Source organism: Neovison vison, chromosome 4 (assembly GCF_020171115.1).
Source record: "Neovison vison isolate M4711 chromosome 4, ASM_NN_V1, whole genome shotgun sequence".
Lineage (NCBI taxonomy): Eukaryota > Metazoa > Chordata > Mammalia > Carnivora > Mustelidae > Neogale > Neogale vison.
Genome location: NC_058094.1, coordinates 137778080 through 137805104, shown reverse-complemented (window position 1 = coordinate 137805104; position 27025 = coordinate 137778080). Strand labels below are relative to the sequence as shown.

The 27025-nt window shown below is 55.4% G+C and overlaps 1 protein-coding gene across 3 annotated transcripts; it reads right to left on the bottom strand.

Annotated features, from left to right (window-relative positions):
• Positions 1 to 255: 255 nt before the first annotated feature.
• Positions 256 to 26808, bottom strand: LOC122904681 (up-regulator of cell proliferation-like). Of its 3 annotated transcripts, XM_044245768.1 has the most exons (7): positions 26529 to 26572; positions 13999 to 14020; positions 13614 to 13684; positions 10754 to 11449; positions 5027 to 5059; positions 4795 to 4833; positions 256 to 3387 (listed from the first exon to the last, which is right to left on the bottom strand). In XM_044245768.1, exons 4-7 carry the CDS (start codon positions 11100 to 11102, stop codon positions 818 to 820), a joined length of 2991 nt encoding a protein of 996 aa, XP_044101703.1. In that variant the 5' UTR covers positions 11103 to 11449; positions 13614 to 13684; positions 13999 to 14020; positions 26529 to 26572; the 3' UTR covers positions 256 to 817. The 3 variants fall into 3 exon arrangements, with proteins under 3 accessions (XP_044101703.1, XP_044101705.1, XP_044101704.1); XM_044245770.1 differs by lacking the exon at positions 10754 to 11449 and having other exon boundaries at positions 13999 to 14025; positions 26529 to 26808; XM_044245769.1 differs by lacking the exons at positions 10754 to 11449; positions 26529 to 26572 and adding an exon at positions 25776 to 26009 and having other exon boundaries at positions 13999 to 14025.
• Positions 26809 to 27025: the final 217 nt, after the last annotated feature.

The following is a 27025-nucleotide window of genomic DNA, read 5'->3' as shown; positions in this document are numbered from 1 at the left end:
AGGTGGGATGACCAAGGCATGCCCGGCCTTACTGTGAAGACCCGGAGTCCCACTCCTGGGAACACCTGCAGGGCGGGGCTCTGCTTGAAGTGAGGGGGTGGCATTTGTGAGACCCTAGCCTCAGGCGTCTGCCATTCCCAACCTTCCGTCCCACACCCCTCCTCGGACACTGTGATCCTCTTGGAGGAAACAGGAAAATCAACAGAGAGAGGAACCTGCCCGTCACCATCATTTACACATTCATTCATTCCATTCTTTTAACAAACATTTATTAAGTGCCTACAGTGTGCCACGCCCCTTGCCAGGCCCCAGGGGACAGAGTGGAGTCACACACAGTCCTCCCCTCAAGGAGCTCACAGCCTGGCGGGGGTGGGGGGCAGACTCGGGAGCTGGGCAGGAGGGATGCGCTGGGCTGAGTGTGGTGGAGTTGTAAACAGACGGCTGCAGGGGGACGGTGTAAAGAGACGGCCGTGGGGGACAGGGCAGTCGAACTGGCAGGACGGAGTCGCCAAAGGCCTGCCCCCACTTCCTCGGGACAGCGTCTCAGCTGCGCTCCAGGGGCACAGAGAGGGAGCCTGGACACAGAGCACTGCTGCGTCATCCCCCCCACCTCCCCCGGCCAAGGGCCACTCTGCTCCTGAGAGCACCTCCAACCCAGGCTGTGAGGTCACCTCCTTCCTCAACACTGTGTAGGAAACCCTAGGCCCCCAGTTTCTGCTTCTCTCCCTTCTCACACAGGTGGGCCGCCAGCCCCGCTCAGGCTCCGGGCATGGCCTCGTGAGGACCCCAGCCCTGGAATGGGCCTCCCCCCAGACGCTCAGAGCCGCCTGACAAGCTCAATGAGCTGCTGGATGTTTTTGTTGGGGTTGGACAGGCCGTTCCGGATGTTCTCCAGAAGGCATCGCTTTAACTCAAAAATGGCCTCACTGTACGCCAGGCTTACCGCGGCCATGGGAGGCACCCCGTGCCACAGGCCCGGGATGTGCCAAATATGCTGCTTTCCGGGGTCACAGAAGGCCAGGCCTGCCAGCGTCCGCATGCCACCACCCGGTCTCTCCGTGTGCGCCGCGGCCCTGCCCACCTCACCGGGGGGATCCAGGAGCGGCCTCCTCTCTCGCGGCCTGGGCCCAGGGGCACACGCGTCATGAAGGTTCTGGCACACAAACTGACAGTTGGGCACACGCCCGGTCTTCTCCAACCTCAGAAACGCGTGCACAATGGCCGGCGGTATGTCCCTGGTCTCGGCTAAACTGACCACGGTGACGTTGCTCAGCCCCAGGAGCTGCGTGGCCAGGGAGGCCTCCTGCTCGAACCGCTCCCCAGCTGAGGCCAGGGCCCCACCGATCAGGCCCCCGGAGTCTATCACCAGGATGTGGTCGCAGCCCAGGTCTTGGCTGAAGCTCTCGGCCACCGAGACGAGCTGCATGAAGGCCCCTCGAGGCCCCCGGCCCCGCCCCGTGGCAAAGCGCAGCCCGAACATGGTGTTGAGCAGCGTGGACTTGCCCGTGCCCGGCAGGCCCAGCGCCGACAGGACCACGAGCCGCGGCCTCCGCTCCAGGCGCGCGTGCAGCTCCCGGAGGAGACCCGAGACCCAGCGCAGCGGGGTGCTCCGCGCGCTCCCATCGATCAACTCCACCGGCAGCCCCTTCAGCAGCAGCTCCGAGGCCAAGCCCGGGAAGTGGGCGAAGCGCCTCTGCGCGGCCGGCAGCTTCCCCGCCTCCACCAGGCAGTTCTCCGCCTCGTAAAACTGCCCCATCTCCCGCAGGAAGTGCTCCACGCCCAGGGGCTCGCCGGACTCTGCACCCCCACAGTGCTTCGGTCTCAGCGCGAGGATGGTCTCAGGAGGCTGCCGTGGCCTCGGCGGGGCCACCCGGGCCAGCCCCCACTCCATCCACCTCAGGAAGTACAGCTTCTCGCCCGGGGCTGGGCCGCTGATGCCCGAGATGAACTCCTGCAGGCCCCCGGCGGGCTCGTGCCCGAGCTGCTGCGCCCGCAGCTCCAGCAGCCGCTGCCTCAGCTCCTTGTCTGGGGGGTCCCCGGCCCACTGGGCCCGGCACAGCTCCTTCTCCACCTGGGCCGCCTTCCTCCAGGCGTCGCCCTGCAGCCGCAGCTCGTCCCTGCGGTAGGCGTCCGCGTCCTTGACCCTCCGGGTGATGCGTTCCGCCCGGCCGCGCGCCCGCTGGCACTCCTCGCAGTCCTCGTCCACGCGCAGGCCCAGCTTGCGCGCCGCGTGCGCCATCTCCTCCACGGACAGCCTCCGGCAGGGGGCCCGCACCACGTGAGCCACAATGGCGCGCACCCTGCGCACGAAGCCGGCGCCGTCAGTGCTGCTGACCTTCACCAGCACGTGCGAGTGGTCCATCCTGAGCACCGGGATGAGCCTGTTGAGGAACCGCAGGTTGGTGTTGCGCTTCCCGCGGTACGGGCTCAGGATGAAGTAGTACTTCGTGGCCGACCCCTTCATGGAGTACAGCAGCTTGTACTCCTTCTTGCTGATGTTGTCCGTCAAGATGAACACGGCGGAGGACACTTCGGTCAACAGCTTGAACTGCAGCCAGTGAGACCCAATGTCGCCCCGGAGGTTCAGGAAGGCCACCGGCTCCGGGAAAACATCCAGGTCCTCCCGGCCACTGGGAAGAAACCAGGAGACCTCCACCAGCCCGTCTGCGATCTCCCGAGGGTTGGTGCCCACGTTCAGGTCACGGTGCCAGAAGCAGTCCCGTGGCCTGTGGCCCGGGCCCAGCACGGCGTTGAGGAGCTGGGACTTGGAGTTGCTGCTGACCTCCATGCGCACGAAGGCGACGGCAGGCGCCCGCGACAGGACCGCGCTGTCTTCGCGAAGGCTGCCCACCCCCCGTGGGGGCTGCGCCCACCATGTCCGCACAACACCCCTCAGGGCCCACAGCAGAAACGTGTGGTAGTGGTTCTCCGAGTCAGGCAGGACAAGGGGGAGGGCAAACTGGCAGAGGGACATCTTGTGCACGATTTCTTGTTGCAGGAAACTGTCTGAGGACAGCAGAAGGGCACAGAGAAGGTCCAAGGGGTTCACGGGTGTGTCGGGCGTTGGCAGCTCAGAGAAGGAGTAGATGTCCGCGGCGAGATCGTCGGCCGTGTCCCAGTAGATGATCTCCTCCTCCATCTGGCTCTCCTTCTCTGCAGGCCTGGCGTCCGGGGGCGCGTCCAGCACCATGGTGGTGCTCCGGGCTTCAGAGCTGAGAGCCTGCAGCTTCCTGAGGAAATTCCAGGGCAAGTCCCTGGGGGCCTGAGGGGCCCGGTTCTTCATGCTGTCGCTGCTGATCTGCAGGAAGTCCTGGAGGCTGAGCTTGTGGGCCTGGTAGGTGTCCAGGCCCAGAAGCGACAGCATCTCCCGCAGCCTGCTCCTCTCCACTGTGGGAAGAACAGAAGACGTCAGCGCTCACCCTGTGCGTCAGGCCCCGGCTGGAGGTGGGGAAGGAGACAGCATCCTTCGAAAAGCAGGGTGTGGGAGCCCCGGGCCTGCCTGAGGCCAACAGAGGCAAAAGTAGCCAGACCCGGGAGATGTTAGAAAAGAGAGAGAAAAGAACACCCAGGGGCTGTGTTTAAGGGTTGGGAGATGCTGTGAAAAGGTCTACATGTCTGGGTTCTCTTGGAACCTCTGAGACCAGCTCCTCCAGGCCCACCGTAACCGTGTGCAGTGTGCAGCTGTTCACCCACATGTGGGATGCCTGCCCCTCCCATGACCCCGTGGCCTGTCCCCACATCCTAGGCCCGGCAGCGGGTTTCCCCACGCCGTCACCAGGAATGTCCCACAGGGGACACGGTCCCTGAGTCACTTGGATTTTCTAGATAATCTTCTCTTCTTTTTTACAAATAAGTTGGGAAGATTTTTAAAGGGAACAGTAAGTTATTATTAAATCCAGTCACAGAAATCATAGCTACACAACCCTTTAACAAATTGGAAGCCCATCGTGTGGTTTTCAGTGTTGCTGTGGCAACAGTTGTGGCAGCCGTGATCAGAGGCCTTCCAGCATCGTCCACACAGTACGAGTTCCTAGGGCACTAGGTTTTGCCCAGGATCCCCGTCCTGGTCATGGTCACACTGCACAGTTAGTACACTCTCCCTGTCGCCTACGCCAGCGGTTTAAAATGCAAATCCCACAGAGGTTCAGGATCGTCTCCAATGTGAAGCTTCATGCACACTCCCATAAACCAGGGAGGAGTTGCGGGATGCCCTCCCTCCACAGCAGGACCCGGCCCTGGGGCACAGGTGCCTGAGCAGTGGGGCACGGCCCCCGAGCAGGAGCCAGCGCTGGGCACAGGAGTCTCCTCCCCAAGGGCCCTGCGGGCAGCACATGCCACCCGGCACAGGGCTGTGGAACCTGCCGCAGAGACGGGAGCGGCGCAGGGACACCGGGGGCAGAAGGAAACACTTCCCGCCACTGCTCCGGTTCCGGGTGCAGCCAGGATGACCGGGGCGTGGCCTGAATGATGGGGTGTGGGTTCCTCCACCCACACAGGGACAGCTGGTTTCATCCTTTCAGCAGCGGCAGTGACACACGAGGGGAAGAACCAGACCAAGGATCCTGTCGTGCGCTCCCGCCCGGCGGGTGACCTGGGGGGAACAGGCCAGGGCTGCCGAAACCTGCCCGCTCTGGGAACGCGTCAAAAATCAGGGTCCTGCACGTGCCCCTGCAAAGATGATAGTCTCCATCTCCTCCCTGGGGGGTCAGGGGTGGCACACGGGGCCAGGGACGAGAGGGTATCTCACAGGGCTGGTCCTCCTGTGACAGGACAGGGAGCAGAGAAAATGCGTACCTGCTGGGAAGTCACTGTCCTGAGCCTCATTTGCACCATCTGAAAAAGCAAAGGAATATGACGAGTCAACCAAGTCAGTGCCCGAGGTCAACACAATGAAGGCTAAACTCGCAGCTCCTTCTTCTAAGGCAAGAACTTCTCCCAACGGCTTACAATATGCACCCCCAGTCACGCCCCCCTTCCTGCCCCCCGACCCAGCTGGTCCCCGCCCTGCTGCCTCCACAGGACTCACAGTCATCTGCATCCATGTCTCTCCATTCCAAATCTGCAAGAAAGCACACACACATTGATTTTGTCAACACGCTAAGACCTTTCTTCCTAAAGTCTCGAGTTTACTTTTAGTGTGGGGACTGGCTTCAGTTCTTCCTACATAAATTTCTGTTTTCCAAACCCAAACACAACACAGAGTAGCGACAGCTACATGCAGGACAGCAATTTTCTCCAGAACATACTCCTGTAAAAATTTACTGAAGTTTCTGAAAATAAGATATAAATAAGTTTATGACACTTACGTTGATTAATCTTGGATTTTTAGAAACTATTTAAAACATAAGTCAATGTAAATTCCTTGGTTCAGTTTCAAAATTGAAACATCATTTTTATTTTTTTTAAAAATTACTTATTTATTTATTTGAGGGCAGAGAGCTAGCGAGCACAGGGAGGCGCAGAGGGAGGGGGACAAGCAAGACTCTGTGCTGAGCGTGGGGCCCAACATGGGTTTTGATTCCAGGACCCTGAGATCATGACCTGAGCCGATGCAAAGAGTTGGACGCTCAGCTGACCAAGCCACCCAGCTGCCCCATTGTGCACTTTTATATTGTTCTGACTTCTGATCCAAGTAAAACTATCATCTAATCCAAAATGAAAATTACATTTTCAAAGCTTATGAATCGAGAAAAGATTCTGATATTTTCAGATTAATTCCTCTCATGATTTCCATATAGTCAGGCAGATAAACAGATGTTTCAAACAGTCTCCTTTGACGGGGTCTCTGGAGACCGACATGAGGAACAAGGGAGAGAAACAGGAAATCACAAGAGAGGATTCACACACATCAAATTGCAACATCAAGCAATAAAAGATTATTTTATCCGAAGTGGAGAAAAGACATCAGAAGAGTTTTTTCAAGGAATTCAAAATGCCCTCCGAGAAAATACAGCAGTTAAAGGAGGGGACAAGACATGGAGAAAAGCCCAGAACAGGCTGCAGGGAACCCTGAGAGCAGCTGTGAGCAGGGGTCAGGGAGTAAACCCTCAGACCCACAGAGGTCGAGGCCTGGCCTCGTTAGGGATGGGACACAGCCCTGATGGGACCGGACAGATTAAAGATAACGGCAAGGAGGCCCGTGGCCAGAGGGTCCGCCTTTTGAACTGCAGGAACCACCTAGGGGCAGGAGAGCATCGTGGTCCATGAGCAGAGATGGCTGGGAGCCTGGGTTGGCACCGGTGGGGAGCAGAGGACACAGCAGGATTTCAGGTGGGGACACAGCAGAAGCGTCCTCACCAGTACATGCTCTTGGTCTCTCTCCACGTGACAGTGCCACGCAGCAGGGGTGAGTGGTGGGGGGACTGTGGCTTGCCCCTGCAGGTGCCCACTGCCCGTGCAAACACCACCTCCAGAGAAATGTTCATTCAGGTACTTTGCCCATTTGTAAATCACATCGGTTTTGTGGCGGGCTTTCAGGAGCTCTCCGGATACTCTGGATATTAATTCCTCATCAGACACATGGTTGGCAAACACTGTGTCCCATTCTGCAGGTGCCCTTTCTGTGCCGTGGAGAGTGTCCTCCGTGGCCAAAATGTTTACCTTTCCACATGGTCCCATTTGTCCCATTCTGTTCTTGTGGACTTTACTGAGGCATCACCTCCCGGAAGTCAACGTGCGTCTAAATGCATGAAGCTTCTGTCCGGTGTGTTCTTCCAAGTGTTTTGTTGTTTTAGGGCTTACATTTACGATGACTCTGATCCGTTTTTACCTTAACTCTTGTCCATAGTGTTGGGTAAGGGTCTGACTTCAATATTTCACATGTGAACATCCAGCTTTCCCAACACTATGTGCTGAAAAAACTGTCCTGTACCTGGTGAGTGTTCTTGGCGCTCTTGTCCAAAATCACTTGACCACACACCTGAGGGTCCATTTCTGGGCTATTTCACAGGTCTGGATGCGTGTCTGGATGCCAGCACCACACTGTTTTGACCGCTGTCACTCTGCAGTAGGCTTTGATGGCAGGAGCGGTAAGTCCTCTGGTTCAGTACATGCTGCCGAAGCGAGCATGAGTTCCAGTTCGTTTCTCCTTCCTCAAGACTGTCTTGGCTCTTCACTGGCCCTTAAGATTCCATGTGAAGGATGGGCTTTTCCTTTTCTGCAAAATGTCACTGGCTTGTTGACAGGCACTGCAATCAGTCTGCACATCACGTTGGGTGTCACTGACATGGGACAGTTGGGTGTCCCATCCATGAACACAGGATGTGTTTCCATTTGCTTTTGTCTATTTTAATTTCTGGCAGCAACCTTCTGTACTTTCATTGTACAAGTCTTTCAGCTCCTTGATTAATTCCTAAGTGTTTTATTCTTTTTGATGCTACTGGAAGTGGGACGTTTTTTGTGATTTCCTCTTCAGTGCCTATAGAAATGTAACTGATTTTTGTGTGTTGGCTTTGTATCCTCCCTTGGCTGAATTTAATTATTAGCTTAACAGGTTTTTGTGAAATCTTTGGAACTTTCTACACAAGATGACCTCACCTGCCAAGAGAGATCATCTCAACTCTTCCTTTCTAGTTCAGATGACTTTTATTGATTCTTCTCCCCCAGCTGCTCTGCCTGGGACTTCCTGTACGAGGCTGGATGGGAGCAGTGATGGCAGCCTACCTCTCTCATTCCTGATCTTAGAGGAAAAGCTCAGTCTCACACTGCTGGGGGTTATCCATGTGTGGTTTTATCATGTGGAGGTGGCTTCCATCTACTCCTAGTTGGTACCTACTTGGTAGAGCATTTTTTTAATCAAAATAAGAGGGTAGGGAATTTGATCAAATGCTTTTTTTGTGTCAACTGAGATCATCATTTATCTTCCCCTTCATCTCGTTGACACCACTGAGGAGTTTTGCATCAATGGTCCTAAAGGATGTTGGTCTATAGTTTCCTTTCCTTCGTCCGACTTTGGTTATCGGGGTTGTACTAGCGTCAAGAGTGAGTTAGGAAGTTTTCCCTCCCTTCAGTTGTTGAAGAAGTGTGAGAAGCAGAAACATTTGTCGAATTCACCAGTGCAGTCTTCAGAACCAGGGTTCCTCCTTGTCAGGAAATGCTTTATCACAGATTCAGTCTCCTTACTAGTTACGGATTTACTCAGACTGCTCATTTCTATGTGATTGAGTCTTGGTAGGTTTTATGTTCCTGGGGATTTGTCCTTTCCATCCAGGCTAAGCAGTATTTTGGCATACAATTACTCACAGTACTCTATTATGATTCTACTTCTGTAGAATTGGTAGTAATGTCCCATGTCCACATCCAATTTTAGTGATTTGAGTACTCTCTTCTTTTTTGTCAACATAGCTAAAAGTGTGTCAGTGTTGTTGATCTTGTCCAATAACCCACTTCTGGTTTCGTTGATGTTCTGTACCGCTTTTCTACTCTGTTTCATTGATCTCTGCTCTAATCTTTATTATTTCCTCTGTTTGCCAGCTGTGGGTTTCATTCGTTCTTCTTCTAGTTCCTTAAGTTGTAAAATTGTGTTGTTGTTCTCATTTGTCTCTAATTATTTTCTAACTCCCTTGAGATTTCCTCTTTGATATACTAGTTAGAAGTCTGTATTTAGTGTCCACAATTTAAAAACATTTTTCATTTTATGTTATTGATTTGTAATTACTTCCCACTGTGCTCACTTTGTCTGACATCTGTCTCCTGACATCTATGCAGACTTCGTCTGTGGACCTGGTGGATCCACGCTGGAAAGTGTCCTGTGTACACTTGAGAAGAACGTGCGTGCCAGGGTGAAGCGCTGTGTCTGTTCGATGAGGGTGGGTTACTGTGTTGTTTCAATCCTCTGTTCCTTCCTCGTCTTCCAACTGATTGTTCTGCCATATTGCGAGTAGGTATTAAGGTTCCCAACTAAAGCTGTAGAGCTATTACTCCCTTCAATTCTATCACTTTTTGCTTCAAATATTTTGATGGTCTGTCACTGGATGTGCAAATGTTTAATTATATCTTCGTGCTGTACTGAGACCTCTATTAATACACAACATCCTTGGCTGTCTCGAAAACATCTTTATGTGCACTCCGTTCTGTCTGGTATTAGTACAGCCGCTCTCTACTACCCAAGGGTTACTATCTGCACGGAGGGACCTTTCTCCATACTCCCACTCTCAACCCGTTTGTTTCTTCAGCTCTCGAATGAGTCTCCATAGACAGCGCATAGTGGGATCCATTCTGCCCATCTCTGTCTTTGCCCTGGAGACAGCAATCCCTTTCCATTTGAAGTAATCACTGATAGGGAGGCATTACTCTGTCATTGAGCTATTGGTTTTCCTATGCCCTGTTTACATGCAAAACTCCGTCCCCTGACATTCTGTCGCCACCTCTTTGGGTGCTGACATCACAAATCACAGCTTCATACACTGACTGCCCAGAACATAAGCTAACAATTCTGTCAAAGGCATCAGTCTCAGAAGTTAGAGAAAACAAGATCTGGAGTTACAAACCAAAGTTGCAGTGATACTAGATCTACATTTTTTAATTTTTCTTTAAATGAATTAGTCTTTTCAATCATTAAGAAATCAGGAAGCACAGTTATGAGCCATCATTAAAATTGTTAAATTAGCTATTAAAACTGCCAGGAATTTCCCCTTACTGAGATCTTTGCTTCTTGAAACGGCTTCAATAAGATGACTTCTTGAAAGTCCTTCTCTAGGACCCTTTCCTTCTGCCCTCAGGTCTCACTGGAGTACCTCCTGCAGGTGCATGGGTCTCCCTCAGCTTTTGTTCCCCTGGGAATGTCTGTTTCTCCCTCATTCTGGAAGGACATATTTGCTGGATATAGGATTCTCAACTCACAATTTCTTCTTTGGTTTAGCACTTTTTTTTTTTTAATTTATTTATTTGACAGAGAGAGATCACAAGTAGGCAGAGAGGCAGGCAGAGAGAGAGAGGAGGAAGCAGGCCCCCTGCTGAGCAGAGAGCCCGATGCGGGACTTGATCCCAGGACCCTGAGATCATGACCTGAGCCGAAGGCAGCGGCTTAACCCACTGAGCCACCCAGGCGCCCTGGTTTAGCACTTTAAATATATCTGCCTGCCAGCACTTAAATATATCTGGCTATCTTGTGGCCTCCGAAGTTTCTGAGAAATCGAAAGATGATCTCAGAGGACCGTGGGTGTGGATGACCTGCTGCTCCACTGCTTTCTAGACTCACGCTTTGTCCTCTGAAGATGAGCTTCGACACGTCTTCGTGCAGGTCTCTTCAAATTCATCCTCTTGGGGTCTTCTGAGCTTCCTGCACTTTGTACTCATCTCTGTGTAAGTTCTCAGCCAGGGGCGCCCAGGTGGTTCAGTGTTAAGCATCTGCCTTCGGTTCAGGTCATGGTCCCAGGGTCCTGGGATCTAGCCCCGCATTGGGCTCCCCGCTTCACCCTCTGCCACTCCCCCTGCTTGTGCTCCCTCTCTCACTGTGTCTGTCAGATAAATAAAATCTTTAAAAAAAAAGTTGTTGTTCTCAGACATTATTTCTTCAATTTTCTCTTGCCCCTTCCTGTCTCTCTCTTCTCCCTCTGGGATGCCCACAACAAGCACCTACTGAAGGCATCCGACGGGCTCGAGGCTCTGTTCGCTTTTCTTCTATCTTTCCTCTCTCTGGTCCTCAGCCTCCAGATGCCCCATTTTCCTGTCTTTAAGTTCACTGATTCCTTCCCCCACCGCCTCTTTCTGCCTCCGAACCCCACGAGTGAGGTTTTCATTCTGGCTACTGTACCTTTCCTTCGGTCTCTCGGGCTTTCCAGCTCTTTACGGATGCTAAGGTTTTGTTCACACATCGCATTCTTGCCTTCCTGCACACCTTCCTCTAGATGCGCCACATCTTCAGGACCGTCATAAAGTCTTTGTCTGATACATCTGCCGCTGCGTCTCTTCAGAGACAGCCGTGGATCAGTTACGCTCCCTCCCTGAGTGGGCCGGACTTCCCTATCCCGTGCTTCTCCTGGGATTCTGCTGCTGCACACTGGACATCTGAATCTAATAGTGTGGTAACTCTGGAAACCAGGTTCCTCCCACCTCTCCCAGGGCTTTCTGCTTTTTGTTATTGTCTTTGTCTGCGGGATCATCGGAGGCGATCTCTGTGCCTGGGATCAAACGGAGGTGTACAAGTTAGGTCCTCCGAGGTCTTTTCTGAGACTTTCTTTAGGAACACACAGTCACAGTCAGAGCAAAAAGTTCATGGAAGGCAGGATGCTGGCCTGGAAATGCCCTGGAAGTCACTTCAGCTGGAGAGGGAGGGGCTGGCAACCATGAGGCCCTCTGCGTCTGCACCTCTGTGACCAGAAGCGGCACAGCAGAGCTCTTGGTACCCGGACAGGGTTCTCTCTGCCCACTCTGGCTCGTTCCCACCTGCCGTGTGTGCACGGCTGCCTGCTGCTCGTCCAGGAATGGGAGACCGGGCGCTGATATCGTGCTGAAAGAGAAAGTCGACTGAATTAGCTGGAAACTTATTCTCCACGGTTTCCCCTGCAAGCTGCAGAGTTCCAACCGATTCCAAAGGCACAGCACAGTTCATGGAACCTTCTGGCCGGGGCAACTGTCCAGCTTGGGAGCCAGGGTCCCGGTGCTTCCCATTCCGCCATCTCCCCAGAATCCTCGTCGTAGCTTTCTAAAACTTCCTTTCAAGAATGAGCTATGGGGCGCCTGGGTGGCTCAGTGGGTTAAGCTTCTGCCTTCAGCTCGGGTTGTGATCTCAGGGTCCTGGGATCGAGCCTCACATCGGGCTCTCTGCTCAGCAGGGAGCCTGCTTCCCCCTATTTCTGTCTCTGCCTGTCCCTCTGCCTATTTGGGATCTCTGTCTGTCAAATAAATGAATAGGATATTTAAAAGAAAGAAAGAAAGAAAGAGCGAGCGAGCTATGAGGTAACTGGCATTCTCAGACTTGAGAGAAGGTAATACACTCCGTAGGACGACTGTACACAGCACAACTCATCTACGCTTTCCGGAAACGCGAGCTTCTCCTCGGCAGAGGCAGGTGGGGAGAGGCCTCCTGGGGGATGACATGCTCGGCTTTCTTGTCCGGGTGCTGCTCCAAACAGGTCCGTCCCGGCTTGTGAAATGCATCAAGCTACACGCTGGTAAGATGGGCACTTTTCCGCTTGCATATCAAGCATCAGCATAACTTTTCTTTTTGAAAGGTTTGCTTTCAGTCTTACTAACAAAACACGCCACAGAGGAAGTCACCTACCTCAAGAAGAAAATTTTTAAAAAATAATTATGGGTGGGCTCCTGGGTGGCTCAATGGGTTAAGCGTCTGCCTTCGGCTCAGGTCATGATCCCAGGGTCCTGGGATCGAGCCCCACATCGGGCTCTCTGCTCAGCGGGGAGCCTGCTTCCCTCTCCCTCTCTGCCTGCCTCTCTGCCTACTTGTGATCTTTCTCTATGTGTCTAATAAATAAATCAAATATTTAAAAAAATAATAACAATTATGGGAGACTTCTTCACTGGAGACATAATGAAGATGAACCTGGGGAAGCACCAGAGTGTGTCTGAGCCTCAGTTTCCCCAAGTAGAACGAAGGACCCCGATAACTAACCCCACAGCAGCATCCAAGGAGGCAGCCATGTCCCCTAAGGCCACACGAGCTGTCCCCCCAGTCTCCCTAGAGCAACACTCTCACTCCCACAGAACTGCCTGTGAGAAAGGACACATTCTCTGATGCGCCGGCCAATGAGCACAGTGTGCCTTGTTCCTCAGCAGCGGAAATACTGCAAGTGTGGCTCGGCAGTGCAATGCTTAGCACTGCTCAAATTTGCACCATATGCCCAGTGGCTACTATACTACACATCCTGAGACACTGCAGGGCTTTGGCCAATTACTGCCACTGGACCCCAATTTTGCTGTGAGGCTTGCCCTGGCCATTAATCCCCCCAGCACCCACATTCTAGAACATTAAGTTCCAGGAAAATGAGGCATCAGGGCCACTTTGCTCACCACTGTTTACTATACTCACAGCACCTACTACAACGCCTGCTCATTAACTGTTCAGTAAATATTTGTTTAAGTGAATAAAATAAAACAAAATTTGGTTAATCCAAACACCTTTGCCTATTTTTGTGGGACTGTCTTTGCAAGACACTATTAAATCCAATAGGACTTACGTATTTTCCAAAGTGCCGAATTAATGATAAATCCAAAATGAGTTTCTAAGAGGAAAGATGTGTGAAGTGTGGCCACAACACGTTAAAGCTGAAGTCATGAGGGGCAGCCACAGTCCCGGCCCCCAGGTGCACGGAGACTGAGCTCCCACAAACCACGGGCAGGAAGAGCACACGCCCCAGCCTGCCCGGGACAGGCCCAGTTCACAGCCTTTGTCCCAAGCCAACACTCAGGAGTGCCCAGGTCAGAAATGAGACAGTCGCCCTAAGCCAGACCCGAGGTGGCAGTTGTGACGTGCTCAGATTGAGATGATATGTCCCTGGTAAACTGTGGGATAATCACTGGTGTGAAATGAATTCTCTTAGGAAAAACCACAGCCTTCAGCCCTGTATGTGTGTGGCGTGTGCTCCCCTACCCCGGGCGTTCCGGAACCCAGAACCCGCCCTAGAGCTGCAGGATGGGCAGCAGCCCCACGCTACCTGCGATGGCCACCGCTGTTCGTCTCTCAGATGCTTTTATTTCTGGGGCCACTTCTCCCAAATCTGCACGTCTGAAACAATTGCAAAAGAAAGTTGTAATTAAAATAATGAAGTAATGCTACAAGTTGAATCTACCTATTAAGTTAGCTGCATATCAGAATCTCTTGGGGAGCTTTAAAAACTACAAATCCTGGCTACACCCCAGACCACCGAAACCAAACCAGGGGGGGGCAGACCTGGGCATAAAAAACGGCTCTGAGGAGCACCCCGAGCATTCCCATGTGCAGCCGCCACTGAGAAGCGCCAATCTGGACAGACCGGCACCCGCCGCCCCTGCAGGCCAGAGCACAACTCGCCATTCAAAAAGATATAAAAATATACATACCCTTTGACCAGTAATTCCACTTCTACCCTAAGGAAATAATTAAGATTTAGTTACAAAGGTGTTGATGTCAGCTTTACACATAATAGCAAAAAACTGGGTGCCTTTTAAAATCAAAGCCCAATTATGGAGAAGTACGGCAGAGTCTCGGCCTGCAGCCGTTAGAAAACAGCGTATTGATTTCATTTTGTGGACAGAAAGATGCTGGATGATGTTATGGAATGCTGTTAATGGCATGTATATGAGTGGGAAGAAGTACATGAGTATTTACAGTGAGAAAATGTACAGTATGATGACGTTTTAATGAAATTGCGTGTTTTTATGTATTCGTCTATAGGTTTTTAAGGAGATCTAGAAGGACGGCTCATCAAAGTTAATAGTGTGGGCAGCGAGGGGCGATCCTGAATTCTTTTAAGCAGATTTGGTAAATGTAGTCCATTTAAGAATAAACTATTTTAGGTTTATTATAGGAATGAGTAAATGTGTTGATTTTATCAGGAGCCACACATCACTGTTGAAGAAGGACCTATGAATGTGGGAAGAAGGTGGGGCACTCAGGGGCTCACGCGGTGAAGCGTCAGACTTTAGCTCAGGTCATGATCCCAGGGTCCTGGGAGAGAGTCCCGCAGCATAGGGCTCCCTGCTGAACTGAAAGCCTGTTTCTCCCTCTCCCACCCCCCTCCCCTGTTGCGCTCTTTCTGTCTCTCTGTCAAATAAATAAATAAAATCTTTTAAAATCTTTAAAAACAGCAAAACAAATATGGAAAGAAGTAAGAGGGGACTCCCAGGGCCAAGCTGGAACCAGAGGCGCAGCGTGAACACATGACTTCCACACACGTGCTAGTGTACAAGCCCATGCGTGTGCACACTGGCATCTACACGCATGCCTTCCAGCTCCGCCCACTGAATGGGCCAAAAACCAAAGACACTACAGAGGAGCGACGAGCACACCAAGCGCCCTTTAACCCCTTGCACACTAAGAGACACCAGGTCTCCTTGGAGTAATGGCAGGTGCCAGACCTTGGGCAGGGAGAGAGTAAGAAGGGTCTGAGCATCTGATTTTAGAACAGAAGGAAGTGCTCGGGGCACCTGGGGGCTCAGCAAGTAAAGCCTCTGCCTTTGGCTCAGGTCATGATCTCAGGGTCCTGGGATCAAGCCCGGCATTGGGTTCTCTGCTCAGCGGGGAGCCTGCTTCTCCCTCTCCCTCTGCCTCTCTGCCTACTTGTGATCTCTCCTTCTCTGTCAAATAAATAAATAAAATCTTTAAAGAAAAATAAAGAAAAGAAGGAAGTGCTCAAAAAAAAAAGCTAGGGCATGCCTAGGAACACAGGAGCTGGCAAGTCCAGGGCCATGGGGCTCAGACACAATAAATACAGCAGTTAGTGAGAACCCGCCGAGAGACAGGAACAAGGGAGTCCACACAGGTGATAAAAGGCAAGCTGGGGGCGGGGGCAGGGAGCTTATGACCATGTGACATGTGGCAGCGCCGCCATAGGACCACGTCATTCTGCAACCCTTCCAACCTCAGTGAAGGTCGGCTCAAGCCAGAAATGCCAACAAACGCCAACTCTGAGAAGACCATGTGGACCGGGAGCAAGGTGCTGCCCAGTTCCAACACAGCCCCTCGTGGAAGCTCCTCTGGTGCCGGGAGAAGAGCCCTAGCTATGGTAATGCAGGCCCTTGGGGAGCCGGATCAGGGACGAGTGACGCAGACGGCCACTGTATGACCCAGCTGCCCCGCCTGGAGAGCAGACACAGTGTCCCCCGGCCCTGCTCTGACCACGGGGGCAAATCCAACATGGAAAGTTACACACGATCCCCAAGGACAAATGTCACCAAGGAGCAGCCAAGGATGGGGGAGATGCTCTGGACTCCACGTCTGAGGGTGCCGCCGCCCCCCAGCCCACACTGGGTCCCCCAGCGCAAGGGGACACTTGGGGTCAAGGGATAGAACTGAGGCACAGGTGTTGTGGGCGCTGCCGACGGGGCAGGAGGACACAGACGGGTGTGGGCCGCTGACGCACACACATACCCTCTACTGGTTTAGAGAATCGTGACGCACGAGCGTGCACCACAGAAACACGAACACTGCGAGGCGGGGGACGGGAAGTGAGACTGTGAGTGACAGCACCAGCAAGACGCACTCTGCATAGGAAGCCTGTTGTTTTTATAATTCAGCTCTAGGTGCCAATTATTTTCATAAAAATTGTAGAAGTGTAACAGTGGGCGGCAGGCACATGCGCTTATTCTGTCCTATTTGCGTTTCTTCATGCAGAAGGAAGCGTTGACTGATTAAGATCCAAAGAGCAACAAGAAGGATGCAGGGAGCAGGGTCTGGGTCAGAGAGAAACATGCAGGTGCCCTGAGAACACCAGGTTCTCCACGGCCTCTTGCACCGCACAGACTCCAAACCCCATGCAAGGACCTACATGGACACAGCGACCCGGCTCCCCTTTAATTCTGCAGCAAAACATAAGAAATCCACCCTCCCAGGAGAAACCCCGCTGGCTCTTCCAGCATGTTCTCTGGGTGCCTCGTCCTCCGCCCGCCACGGTCCCTGTGCTCGTGGCTTTCGGCCTCTGTCCAGTGCACAGCGCTAAGCAGCACTCAGACCTTGACACTGATTAAAAAATGAGAAATACTCATCACTTTTGTAGTAAGGAAAAAAACCCTTAAAAAGAGACAACAGGACAACAGGTTAAAACTAGCCCCAGAGCAGAAGCTGCCCGGCCTGGCAGCCGCACACACATCACTAGCCACCCACCCCCCAGCACATGGGCTCCCTGGACCGGAGCTGAAACCCAACCCACTGTTTCCCACGCAGGAGAGCACGCAGGTGACAGTGTCACAGGGACAAGCTGAACTTGCACGAGCTCATCAACGTGCACACAGAATTCCGCCCAGCAGCAGCAAAGGCCAGGCACAATCGCGTCCCCGAGCTGTGAGCCCCGGGTAGGGCCCAGCCTGGCAGTGGACAGCAGAGGCCCAGCTTTGTCCCGTGCTGTCCGCTTGACAATGACTCCACCTGCAATGCTCGCATGGCCGGAACTGTGCCCAGACCACAGTGTGGAAACCCTGGCCCCCGATATCCCGGATCTGGAGAGGGGGACTGTGACATCGGGTCCTCATCCCCCTTTCTGGCACACAGCTCTTAAATGTGAGTTGTGCAAGTACCGAAGGACGGGGCACACTGCCCGGGGAGCCAACTGTGCACTTGGCATTTTCAGTCCCACCTCCCCCCACATCTGGGCATCAATCATCAGTCACCAGTGGCCAATGAGTCAAGAAAGTGTGCCCGTGTCACGAAGCCCCCATCAGATCCCGGGGCACAGGGCTCTGAAGCTTCCGGTCGGTGTACGCGAGAGCCACTGAGTAGTGGGCTCTGAGAGGGCTCGGAGGCCCCCTGCCCCTTCCGACAGACTTGCCCCATGCACAGCTCCCCTTGGGCCATTCCCAAGCCACATCCTGTTAGAAGGGTCATCTGGTAACGAAAATATTTCCCTGAGTTCTGTGGGTCATGCCAGCAAATTCATGGAACCCAAGAAGGGGTCACAGGAACCTGTGATTTACAGCCGGTTGGCCCCACAGACAGGTGGTGACCCAGACTCTTGCCACTGGAATGCTAGGCTGGAGCTGCTCACGGGACCCCCGCTCCCTGTGTCGCCGGCAGCCACAGCACAGCAGCATGTGTAGTGGGGGTGGGAGTCAGCGGGAGGGGGTCCTACAGGACTGACAGAGGCCTCAGGAGAACCCAAAGCTGCCCACACAGCCATGGGGGTGTCCAGGCTCCAGGACGGTGGGAAAACACCTCCTATCACTGAAGTAGCCTGGCCCGCGGGCCTGTTGATGGCGCCCTGAGCAGATGACAGTGAAACCCAAACAGTCCTTGTCCGACACCGCCCCGCCAGACCCACACGTGAGTCTTCCGGTTCCCTCTAGGCCCGTTACTTCTAAGACTCGGAGAGATTTTAGGGGACTTGCACTTGTAGCCAGTAAGCACAAAAGTCCTGACAATCAGACCGTCCACCAGCTCCCAGCCCAGCTCCCCGGCCTGCGGCCAAGCCTGGGGGGGCCAAGTGCTGGAGCCCCGGACGCAGCCCCAGGGGCTTTCCACAAAGCAGGCCTGCAGAACCACTACTATCATTAGTATCTTTTCTGATCCCCAAATAAGACAAATACAAAATACAGAAAAGTAGCAAGAAAATGCCTTTGCCATTTTGAAAATGACTCACAATGTTAACCAGTCCTCTCCCCATCTTGTCCAGTCACGTTGCTGTCGCTCCTTCAGGCCACTGACTCTAGCCTCCAGCTTCCCTAAGGCCCTCCGTCCCCTAGGCTGAAGGGAGCCCCGCGGAGGCGTCAGTCTTCTCTTGCGATGTGAGCACGGTGCGGAGCCAGACATGGAGCCCAGCTCAGTCCTGCCAGACTCTGGGGGCACAGAGACCCACCGTGATGCTGACCAGACCTGGGGGTCTCCGCGCACGGACAAGGGGTGACCTGCCCACAGCCCCGAGTGCCCCGAGCATCTAGCGGCTCTTCCTCACTAAGTCAGTGAGTGCACGTTCTGGCCTGCGCCCTTTGAAGGCGCAGGGGCAAGGGGGGCCCGGGCAACTCGGCGGCCTCACTGGCCGTGTCTCCCGGGGGGCACAGCCAGGCATCCTGTCCTCATCCGTTCGCCCAGCAGCTCAGCCTGCGGGACTTTTCCACCTACACCTGGGGATTCCGATTCCAGGGACCTCAATGTTCCGGGCTCGGACCACAGAGACACCGGCCCCCGCAGAGCTCAGGGCCGCTGGACCAGAACGAACCGTCCGTCCCTCGTGAGCGGGGCTGATGCCCGGCGACAGACCCAGCCCAGCAGCTGGTGCTGAGGACACAGAGAAAACCACCCCAGACAGGAGGATGCGGGACAAACAGGGCACTGGCCCTGACCGTCATGCAGCTGGTGACAGACGAGGAATTGCTTTGGGTAATAAAAGGTCTGACGGAATGTTTGCTGTTTGATGCCGACAGCTTCAAAGACCCGCCACTTACCCTCCTGCCCCGCGCCTACGCCAGCCGACGAGAGAGCCTGGGGACCCCTCCTTCAGCACTGGCGGGACCCCCATCCCATTACCACCCCAAAACAAGACAAGGCCTGCAGCCAAGTGCTCTGCCCAGAAAGCCCACCAGACGGTACTGACCTTTTTAAACCGGCCTGGTGTGTGCTGCGGGTTGAAACGTGACCCCTGAAAAGATATGTCCAAGTCCCAACCCCAGTACAGCAAACATGGTCTCGTTTGGAAATAGGGTCTTTGTAGATGTGATTAGTTAAATTAAGATCAGATGATGGTGGGCAGGCTGGGCCCCTGATCCAACCGCTGGTATCATGGGCAGAGGCAAGTGTGGGCAGATGTGCAGGGAGAAAAACACAGGACAGCAGAGTCACAGCCTCTCCAGTCCCGGGATCGCTCAGGATCTCCGGCAGCGACCAGAAGCCAGCAGAGAGGCAGAAGCACACTGGCTCTCAGAGGCTCCGGGAGGCACCACCAGCCCATACCTCCGACTCCCAGTACCCGGAACTGAGGGGGTCCTCATGCCGTCCAGCCGCATCTCCAGCCATGGACGTGGCGCATGGGCTCCAGGCAGGGGGATTCGCCCCTGCCTCTGTCTGCGTCTCTTCTCTGCTTCTGGTACAGACACCGGGCACTGGGGGAGGGGAGGGCCCACCCAACCCAGTTTGGCCTCATTTTACCTCATCACATCTGCAAAGGGCCTACTTCCAGAAATGGTCACATTCACAGGTACCGGGGTTAGGACTTCAACATTCGTTTGGGAGGGGACAGGAGTCAACTGGGAACAACAGCCAAGCCCAAACCAGAGGCTGTCCCACGGCGGCGGCAGGGTGACTTCGCAGTGGCAGGCCTGGCTGAGAAAACATGTCGGCGACAAGGCTGCCCCGCAAGGCACCGGGGCAGTGGTGGCGGACATAAGAGAAGGTCAGATGATACAGCACAGGTAGGACCCAAGGACCCTGCAGCCTGGCAGCGTCACCCCCACACGTGCTGGAGCGTGCAGGGAGATCGTTGGCCAGAGCGCCTCCTGATGCCCTCCTGCTTTTCTGCAGCAGAACCCCACCGCAGCACAGGGGAGCCTGCACCCTGAGAAAGACACACATCCCCCAGGACAGCCCCTGGCATCAGACACTGCTGTCCCCGCGGTGGGCCCAGGGCAACCTCAGCCCAGCACGGCAAGCTGAGCGTCTTCCCAGGACAGGAATGGCATGTGCCCACTAGGCTTTGTCCTGGGCTCCCACTGTGTGGGCCACTGAGCAAAGGGAGGCAGCCTAAAACTCTGCCTGATCTCCGGGAGCCTCCACTAGAGCTGGTCACACCCGTGGAGCACACCCAGACAATCTCTGGGCCAAGGCTGGCTGTCCCCACGCCCCACCCTCCCCACCCCACCCCACACACCTCCTCGGGTCACCGTGAGTGCCTGGAATGATGCACAGGGGAAGCGGGTTCATACAAGGCAGCCAGTGTTCACAGTTTTACGTGCACATTTCTCCCTGCTAGGAAACTCCCTAGGAGTCCAGGAGAGCTCCGAGAAACACACCACCACCCAAGTTTTAACCAGAGCCTGGGCTGGGGCGCAGGGGAACGGACTGCTGCAGGTATGAGGCGGGGGGCTCCCGGAGCAGGGGACACCACTGGAGAGCACGGGCGCAGCAGGGGGCCAGGGGCCCTCGCTGGTGGGAGGCAGGGCCCAGGCAGCAGATAGGACGGGTAAGATGGAGCCTTCCCGGCCTCAGGCAAGACTCACTTCTGCTCTGAGGGTGAGCTGAGTGCAGATGACAGGCTTGTCTGGCACTGGGACAGCGAAGGTGGCAGGGTCAGCCCCGGGGGATGGCAGCCTGGGGGGCCGGGGTGAAGGGTGGCAGCCCTGAGGCGCCCACACAGGGTGGTGTGGAAGCCATGGGCAGGTGTGAGAAAGTGAGAGGTAGGAGGGCTGCAGGCGGGCGACCCCACGGCTGGCGCAGCTGGGCTGGGAGCCGTCGTAAAGGGACTACTTGTGTGTCCCCGGCTCCCCAAATTCTCCTCATTATGGCAGGTGGTTTTCCAGGTCTATTTGCAAATAAAACTATCAAAACCCTGCTGCCACCCCGTAGACTAGCAGAAGGTTAGAGAGGCCAGGGAAGGCTCTTACAGATGCATCCACGCTGAAAAACAGGTAAGATGACTCTGTGGAGAAATATGTGTATAACAACAATTGGGAAAAAACTGAAACAGAACAGAAAGAGGACAAAGCCTGTGGAGAAGAGAACACAGGACGGGCGGCCAGAAATGAAGGCTGTGGGCCTGGCTCACAAGATGAAGCTCCGTCACAGAGAGACGTGCTCCCCTGTCAGCCAGGAACCTCGTCTCCGGCCCAGGGGCTCAGTGTCTAGGGTCATTCAGGCATAAGAACCTGGGAAAACAGGGCCGTCTGGGGGGCTCTGTCAGTGAAGCGTCTGCCTTCGGCTCAGGTCATGGTCTCAGTCTCTTCGGATGGAGTCCACATCGAGCTCCCTGCTCAGAGGGGAGCCTGCTTCTCCCTCTCCCTCTGCCTGTCACCCACCCCCCGCACTTGTACACTATTTATCTCAAATAAATAAATAAAATCCTTTAAAAAAAAAAAAAAAGAACCTGGAAAATAAAGGCAGATCCTGGCCACTCGCTTCTCCAAAATGAGTACCGACTGGGCTTATGGTGCAGACTGGAAAAGGAAACACGCCCTGAAAGGAGACATCAAAGCCTAAAACTCAGTTAGGAAGGCTTCAGAATCACAAGGCAAGCGCAAAAGGCTGAGGAAAAGTATTCATAACACAAATGACAAGGGCTCATTTCCTCCACATACAAGGAACTACAAATCCATGAGAAAACGCCAAGAAAAGGCCTCTCCAAAACACTTTCTGGGCTTAAAACAAATGAGGAGACATAGCGCCCTGCCGTACCCAGACTGTGACCAGCCCGCATCTCCACCTAAGTCCCTTTTCTGCCTTTTAAAATCTGTACCATGTGCATATAACTCGTTTTTAAAAATAGGCAACTGGGGACACCTGGGTGGCTCAGTGGGTTAAGCCTCTGCCTTTGGCTCAGGTCACGATCTCAGGGTCCTGGGATCAAGCCCCGCACCGGGCTCTCCACTCCACAGCGAGCCTGCTTCCCTGTCTCTCTCTCTCTGCCTGCTCGTGCTCTCTCTCTCTCACTCACTCTATGTCTCAAATAAATAAATACAACCTTTTAAGAAATAAAAATAAATACGGCAACTAACAATTTCACAAAACATCACAACGCAGAGATCCTGACAGAACGAGCCCAGTGAACCAGGCAAGCAGGTCTGGGAACCCCAGGTGGGAGCCCCGCGCTGCTCCATCTCCAGGCGTCCCTGTGAAACACTAATCGGAGCCTCAGACACCCTGAGAATCCAGCTTCCTCCTCCAGCAAACCGTGTGAGCTCGTCCTGATGTGGGCTCCACCCGGAGCGCATGACAGCACACACAGAGTACCAAGATTTCTGTCTCGGTAACCACATTTAACACAACGGCAGTCATGGCTGATGGGGTGGTTCCCTGGTCTGAGAACCCCAGCGTCTCCACCCCAGCCATCCCCTCCCGTCCCCTGGGCCTCCAGCCAGTGTGAGGAGCCCACTCGGACCAGGCCAGGCTCTGGCGGGAGAGCCTATCCCTTCCCAGGAGGCAAAGGCCAGGATCCCTTCCTTCGCCACCAAATGACAGGGTCAGGAGAGCGTCCTCGTGGGCAGGAAGGTCAAACACGGTTAAGACGGTCCTCAGGGGTCGCCTGGGTGGCTCAGTGGGTTAAAGCCTCTGCCTTCGGCTCAGGTCACGATCTTAGGGTCCTGGGATCGAGCCCCGCATCAGGCTCTCTGCTCAGCGGGAAGCCTGCTTCCCTTCCTCTCTCTCTGCCTGTCCCTCTGCCTGCTTGTGATCTCTCTCTCTCTCTGTCAAATAAATAAACAAAATCTTTAAAAAAAAAAAAAAAAAAAAGACGGTCCTCAGTACTCCTAAATGTCTGGTGCATGGTGGGGGCAGCCCCTGCTTGTCGGAGGGCAGGCCTCACTGGGTTCCTTCCAGAAACAAAAACCTGAGGGGATGGCAATGGTGAGGCCCTGACGGCAACCATGGGATCAAAGACCCTGGGACGGACTTGGCTGAGGGAACACAAGAGGTCAGGCAGGAAGTGCCCATCTTTAAAGATGAGGGGAGTGAGGATTCCTAGTTCTTACCTCAATAATTCCATCAGACGGGCGAGACTTTTCAAGTCTAACGTCGGGTGTTGGGAGGCACAGAGAGCCCTTCAAGTCTGGTGGGGGGGAGGCAGTGCAACACCCCCCCAATCCCCCGTGAGGACACTTCAGTAGGATCAACTAAAAAAAGACAGGCCCCCAGCCCCAACATCCAATTCTTGCGCACGTCCGGAGGGAGAGCGCAACGTGCAGCATTATCTCATGGAGAAAACTAGAAACACTGTGGCTACGTAATGGGGCCGTGCTGCACAATAGTCCATAAATGTCAAAAGTTAGGGAGAGCTGGTCCTCGTTCTGCTATAGGGAGAACGGAAATCGCCCCACCGCGTGAAGCAAGCAAGCTGAGGAGCTGCACGACAGCATTCCGGTAAAACCCAAACGAACAATGTTGTGCGGACGGCAAACCTCACGATGTCTATCTGACCGGAGCAAAGAAAAAAACTGGGGTGCAGGACAGAGCAAAGAACAAACAGAACATGTAAATGCAAAGGAAAATGTCAGACTGCTTGCCTGGCTGAGACGGGCAGTGGGGGGGGGACACCCCAGCTGTGTCTGGAAGGCTCTCTCTGTCAGAGTACAGCCCAACTAGAAATATACCACGACTACAGAAGTGGGATCTGTGGGAAATCAGATTACATTTGGTTTTTATTTTGTTTTACGATTTTTTGTTTTTTAAATTACCTACCATTAACAATCTGAAAAATGGGGGCACCTGGGTGGCTCAGCTAGTCAGTCAGGTGTCCGCCTTCGGCTCAGGTCAAGATCCTAGTGTCCGGGGTTGAGTCCTGGTTCAGGTTCCCTGCTGGGCAGGGGGCCTGCTCCTCCCTCTCCCTCTGCTGCCCCCCCCCCAGTTCATGGGCACACACGTGCGCGCACGCGTGCTCTCTCTCTCTCTCTCAAATAAATAAATAAATCTTTAAAAAACGATCTGAAAAATGTATTTATTGAGCCCAGGTACACGACCCATACTCCAGGAGGGTGTGGATGGAGGCGGTGAGGACGCTGAGGTTGAGCCCCTCCAGATGGGCTGCGGATCCGATCCCAGCAACACACGCCAACCCCCTACACCGTGCACCGTTTCAGGGGACATAGGAACCCCAGAAGCCCACCAGTGAGTCATGGCCCTCAGGGTTAAGAACCTCTGACTCAGACAACATTTCAAGCCACGGAAAAGCCATGGGGCAGGGAACAGGGGCTGGGATGAGCACACACGTGCCGCAGAAGCCGCGCAGCCCTAACATGGAGGCACAGAGCACAGGAGACAAGCCTGGAGGCTCACAGGACGTGGCTGACAAAAGCAGGTCCCCCAGTTCTGTCTCTCCTACCCCTCCAGGCTGCTGTCACCTCCAGGAGCGGCGGGCAGGGAGCCCACACACCAGGCCAGGTCCACAGTCTGGCCCAGCAGCCTTGTCTCTATGTAGCCCCAAACTCCACTGGACTGTGGGTCACCTGCACCATATCTTTCCCTTTGAGGCCTTGCTCCTGACCAGGCCCGTGTGCCTAATGGCCAGCATAATTAGTCAGGGCCTCCCCATCCCAGCTCCCCCACAGTGATTCACAGGGGAAAGAACACCAGAGTCAGAGGCTCCTCCGTGCTCCTCCGGCCCCGCAGAAATCACAGAACCCACCGATGCCCGCCCCGAAGCTCAGCCCTGCTCCCGCAGTGCAGGTCCGGGAGGCCAAGCATCTGCGGGTCAGTGGAGACAGGCCAGAAAGTCGCAGGAAGTCGGGTCTTCCTGGCTGGACTCTGCTCTACCGGTGAAACCTGCAGTGTAGACAGTTCAGGGTTACATGTGGACCTATGGACAGTCCCCAAATGCATACGTGCCTTGGTCATACGCCACAGTGCACAGTTCTCTGAGCAGAGGACACTGAAAGTTCTGTGACCTCAGCTTTCCCGTGAGCATGCATCACAGTGTCACAGCTGACCACCACCTGCAGACGCATGGGATCACTCACAACAGAACGATACCAAATTGCCACGGATGCCACCTACTACAGGGACGCCGCGTAGGCCCTGCGGGCTCATAGCAGCCCACCATAAGGCCCCCTCTGAGCCAGGTCTACTAAGTCGTGTGTCTGGACAAAAGGCACCATGGCATCGGACAGGCCTCAGGGCAGCCCCACACGGGCTCAGACGTCTGGCGGCTGCCGGGCCATCCCCCCTCCCCCTTTCCTGACAAGAGGAGCAGGGACAGGGTGGGACCTTGAACTCCTGTTCAGTCAGTCTGGCCTTCTGAGGGATGGGCCAGGTGTTTATTCTATTTATGAGCTCAAAGTACTGGGTACTTTGTGACTAGAGCTCCCCAGACTGGAAAGCCTGCAGGCAGGTGGGAATGCCCATGACAGGCCGTAGGCAGCGCCAGCTCGGGGGGCACAGCCAAGTCTCCCCAGCGAGAGGCCTGGCTGCGGCCCTCTCCACCCCAGAGGGCCTGCTCCCACAGCCACCACCTGCGAGACCCTCCGGCCGGGCAGTGGTGCCACGAGAATCTCACCGGCTGAAGCAATGACCTTGAGACGCATTTCCCTCCTCTGTGGACTGTCGTTTCCAGCTCGCATGACTAGTTAGATTATGGAAGCAAAAACTAATTATAATTAATGGCTGAGGTTTTATTTTGCAAGAAAGGATTTTTTCAAAAATGACAAGCTCGGCGCGTGTCACCATGTTTTCCTGAAGAAAGCACATTTTAGCGCCCAGGCCAAGGCTGTGGAAGACGGTGATGTCAGACCGGGGCTGCCCCCGTAGCGGCCCGTGGCCGGGCCGGGCCGGCCCGTGTCCCGACCCGCAGCCCCGGCCTGGTGGGCGCGCGGCCTCCCCCTGCCCTCGCGCGCGACCTTCGGGGACCCTCGGGCTGCGCCCCCGGGGGAGAGCCCAGAGTCCGCTCCCCTGCGAGCAAGTGGAAAACAGCTGCGCAGTGCAGGGCTGGGGCGCAGGCCGGGCATCGGGCGCTCGCGGCCCAGCGGCTCCCAGGCCCCCGGGTCGCGCCCGCGCTCCCCGCCCCCGCCCCCGCCCCCGGCCCCGGCCCCCGCCCCCGGCCCCGGCCCCGCCGCCTCGGCCCGCACCCCCCGCGCCCCCCGCCCGGCCGCGCCCGCCCAAGGTCGGCGGGAGGGCCGCGGGGCCCGGCGGGCGGGGGTCCGGACGGGGGCCTGCGGCGGGGGTCGGGGGACGGCGGCCGCACCTGCACCCGAAGACTCCCGCCGCGCGGCCCGCAGCCCCCTCTCCGGCGCGGCCCGAGCGCCGCACTCACCCGGGCGACGCCATCAGCGCGGCGAGGTCTCGGCGCTACCGCCGCCTCCGCTTCCTCCGCGCCGAGCGCCTCCGCCGGGGAGGGGCCTCGCGCCGGCCACGGCCACCCGCCCGGGCCGCTACGGGCGGCGGAGGCGCGGGGTGGGGGCCTTGCTCGGGGAGGGGCCCGGCCCGGCGGGGTGGGGATGCGGTCTTGGGGGCGCCCGGGGAGGGGCCCGGGGCGGCTGGGGCGCGGGGAAGCACCCGGCGTCGCCCCGAGCGGCCGAAGTGAGGGGAGGCGGGGCGCAGGCCGGGCAGCGTTGGCCTTGGGAGCGGGGGCGGCCGCGGCGGGCTGCGGCCCCGACCCGCCCGCTGGCCCACCTGCCCAGGTGCCCGCAGGCCAGGACTCCGGAAGAGGAGCCACGGGGCCAAACCGGCCGAAAACCTGCCCCGGGGCCACGGATCCGCGGCGGGACTGGGTGAAGTCGACACTCCCTACCGGAGGAGTTTGATTTCCCT

Coding starts and splice junctions, on each gene's coding strand:
- LOC122904681 (XM_044245768.1), bottom strand. CDS start 11,102: ATGATCCCGCAGACAAAGACAATAACAAAAAGCAGAAAGCCCTGGGAG. Junction 5,060..10,753: donor CCCGAGAGACCGAAGGAAAG/GTACAGTAGCCA, acceptor GCTTTCTTGCAG/ATTTGGAATGGAGAGACATG. Junction 3,388..4,794: donor GGACAGTGACTTCCCAGCAG/GTACGCATTTTC, acceptor TTCTTCCCACAG/TGGAGAGGAGCAGGCTGCGG.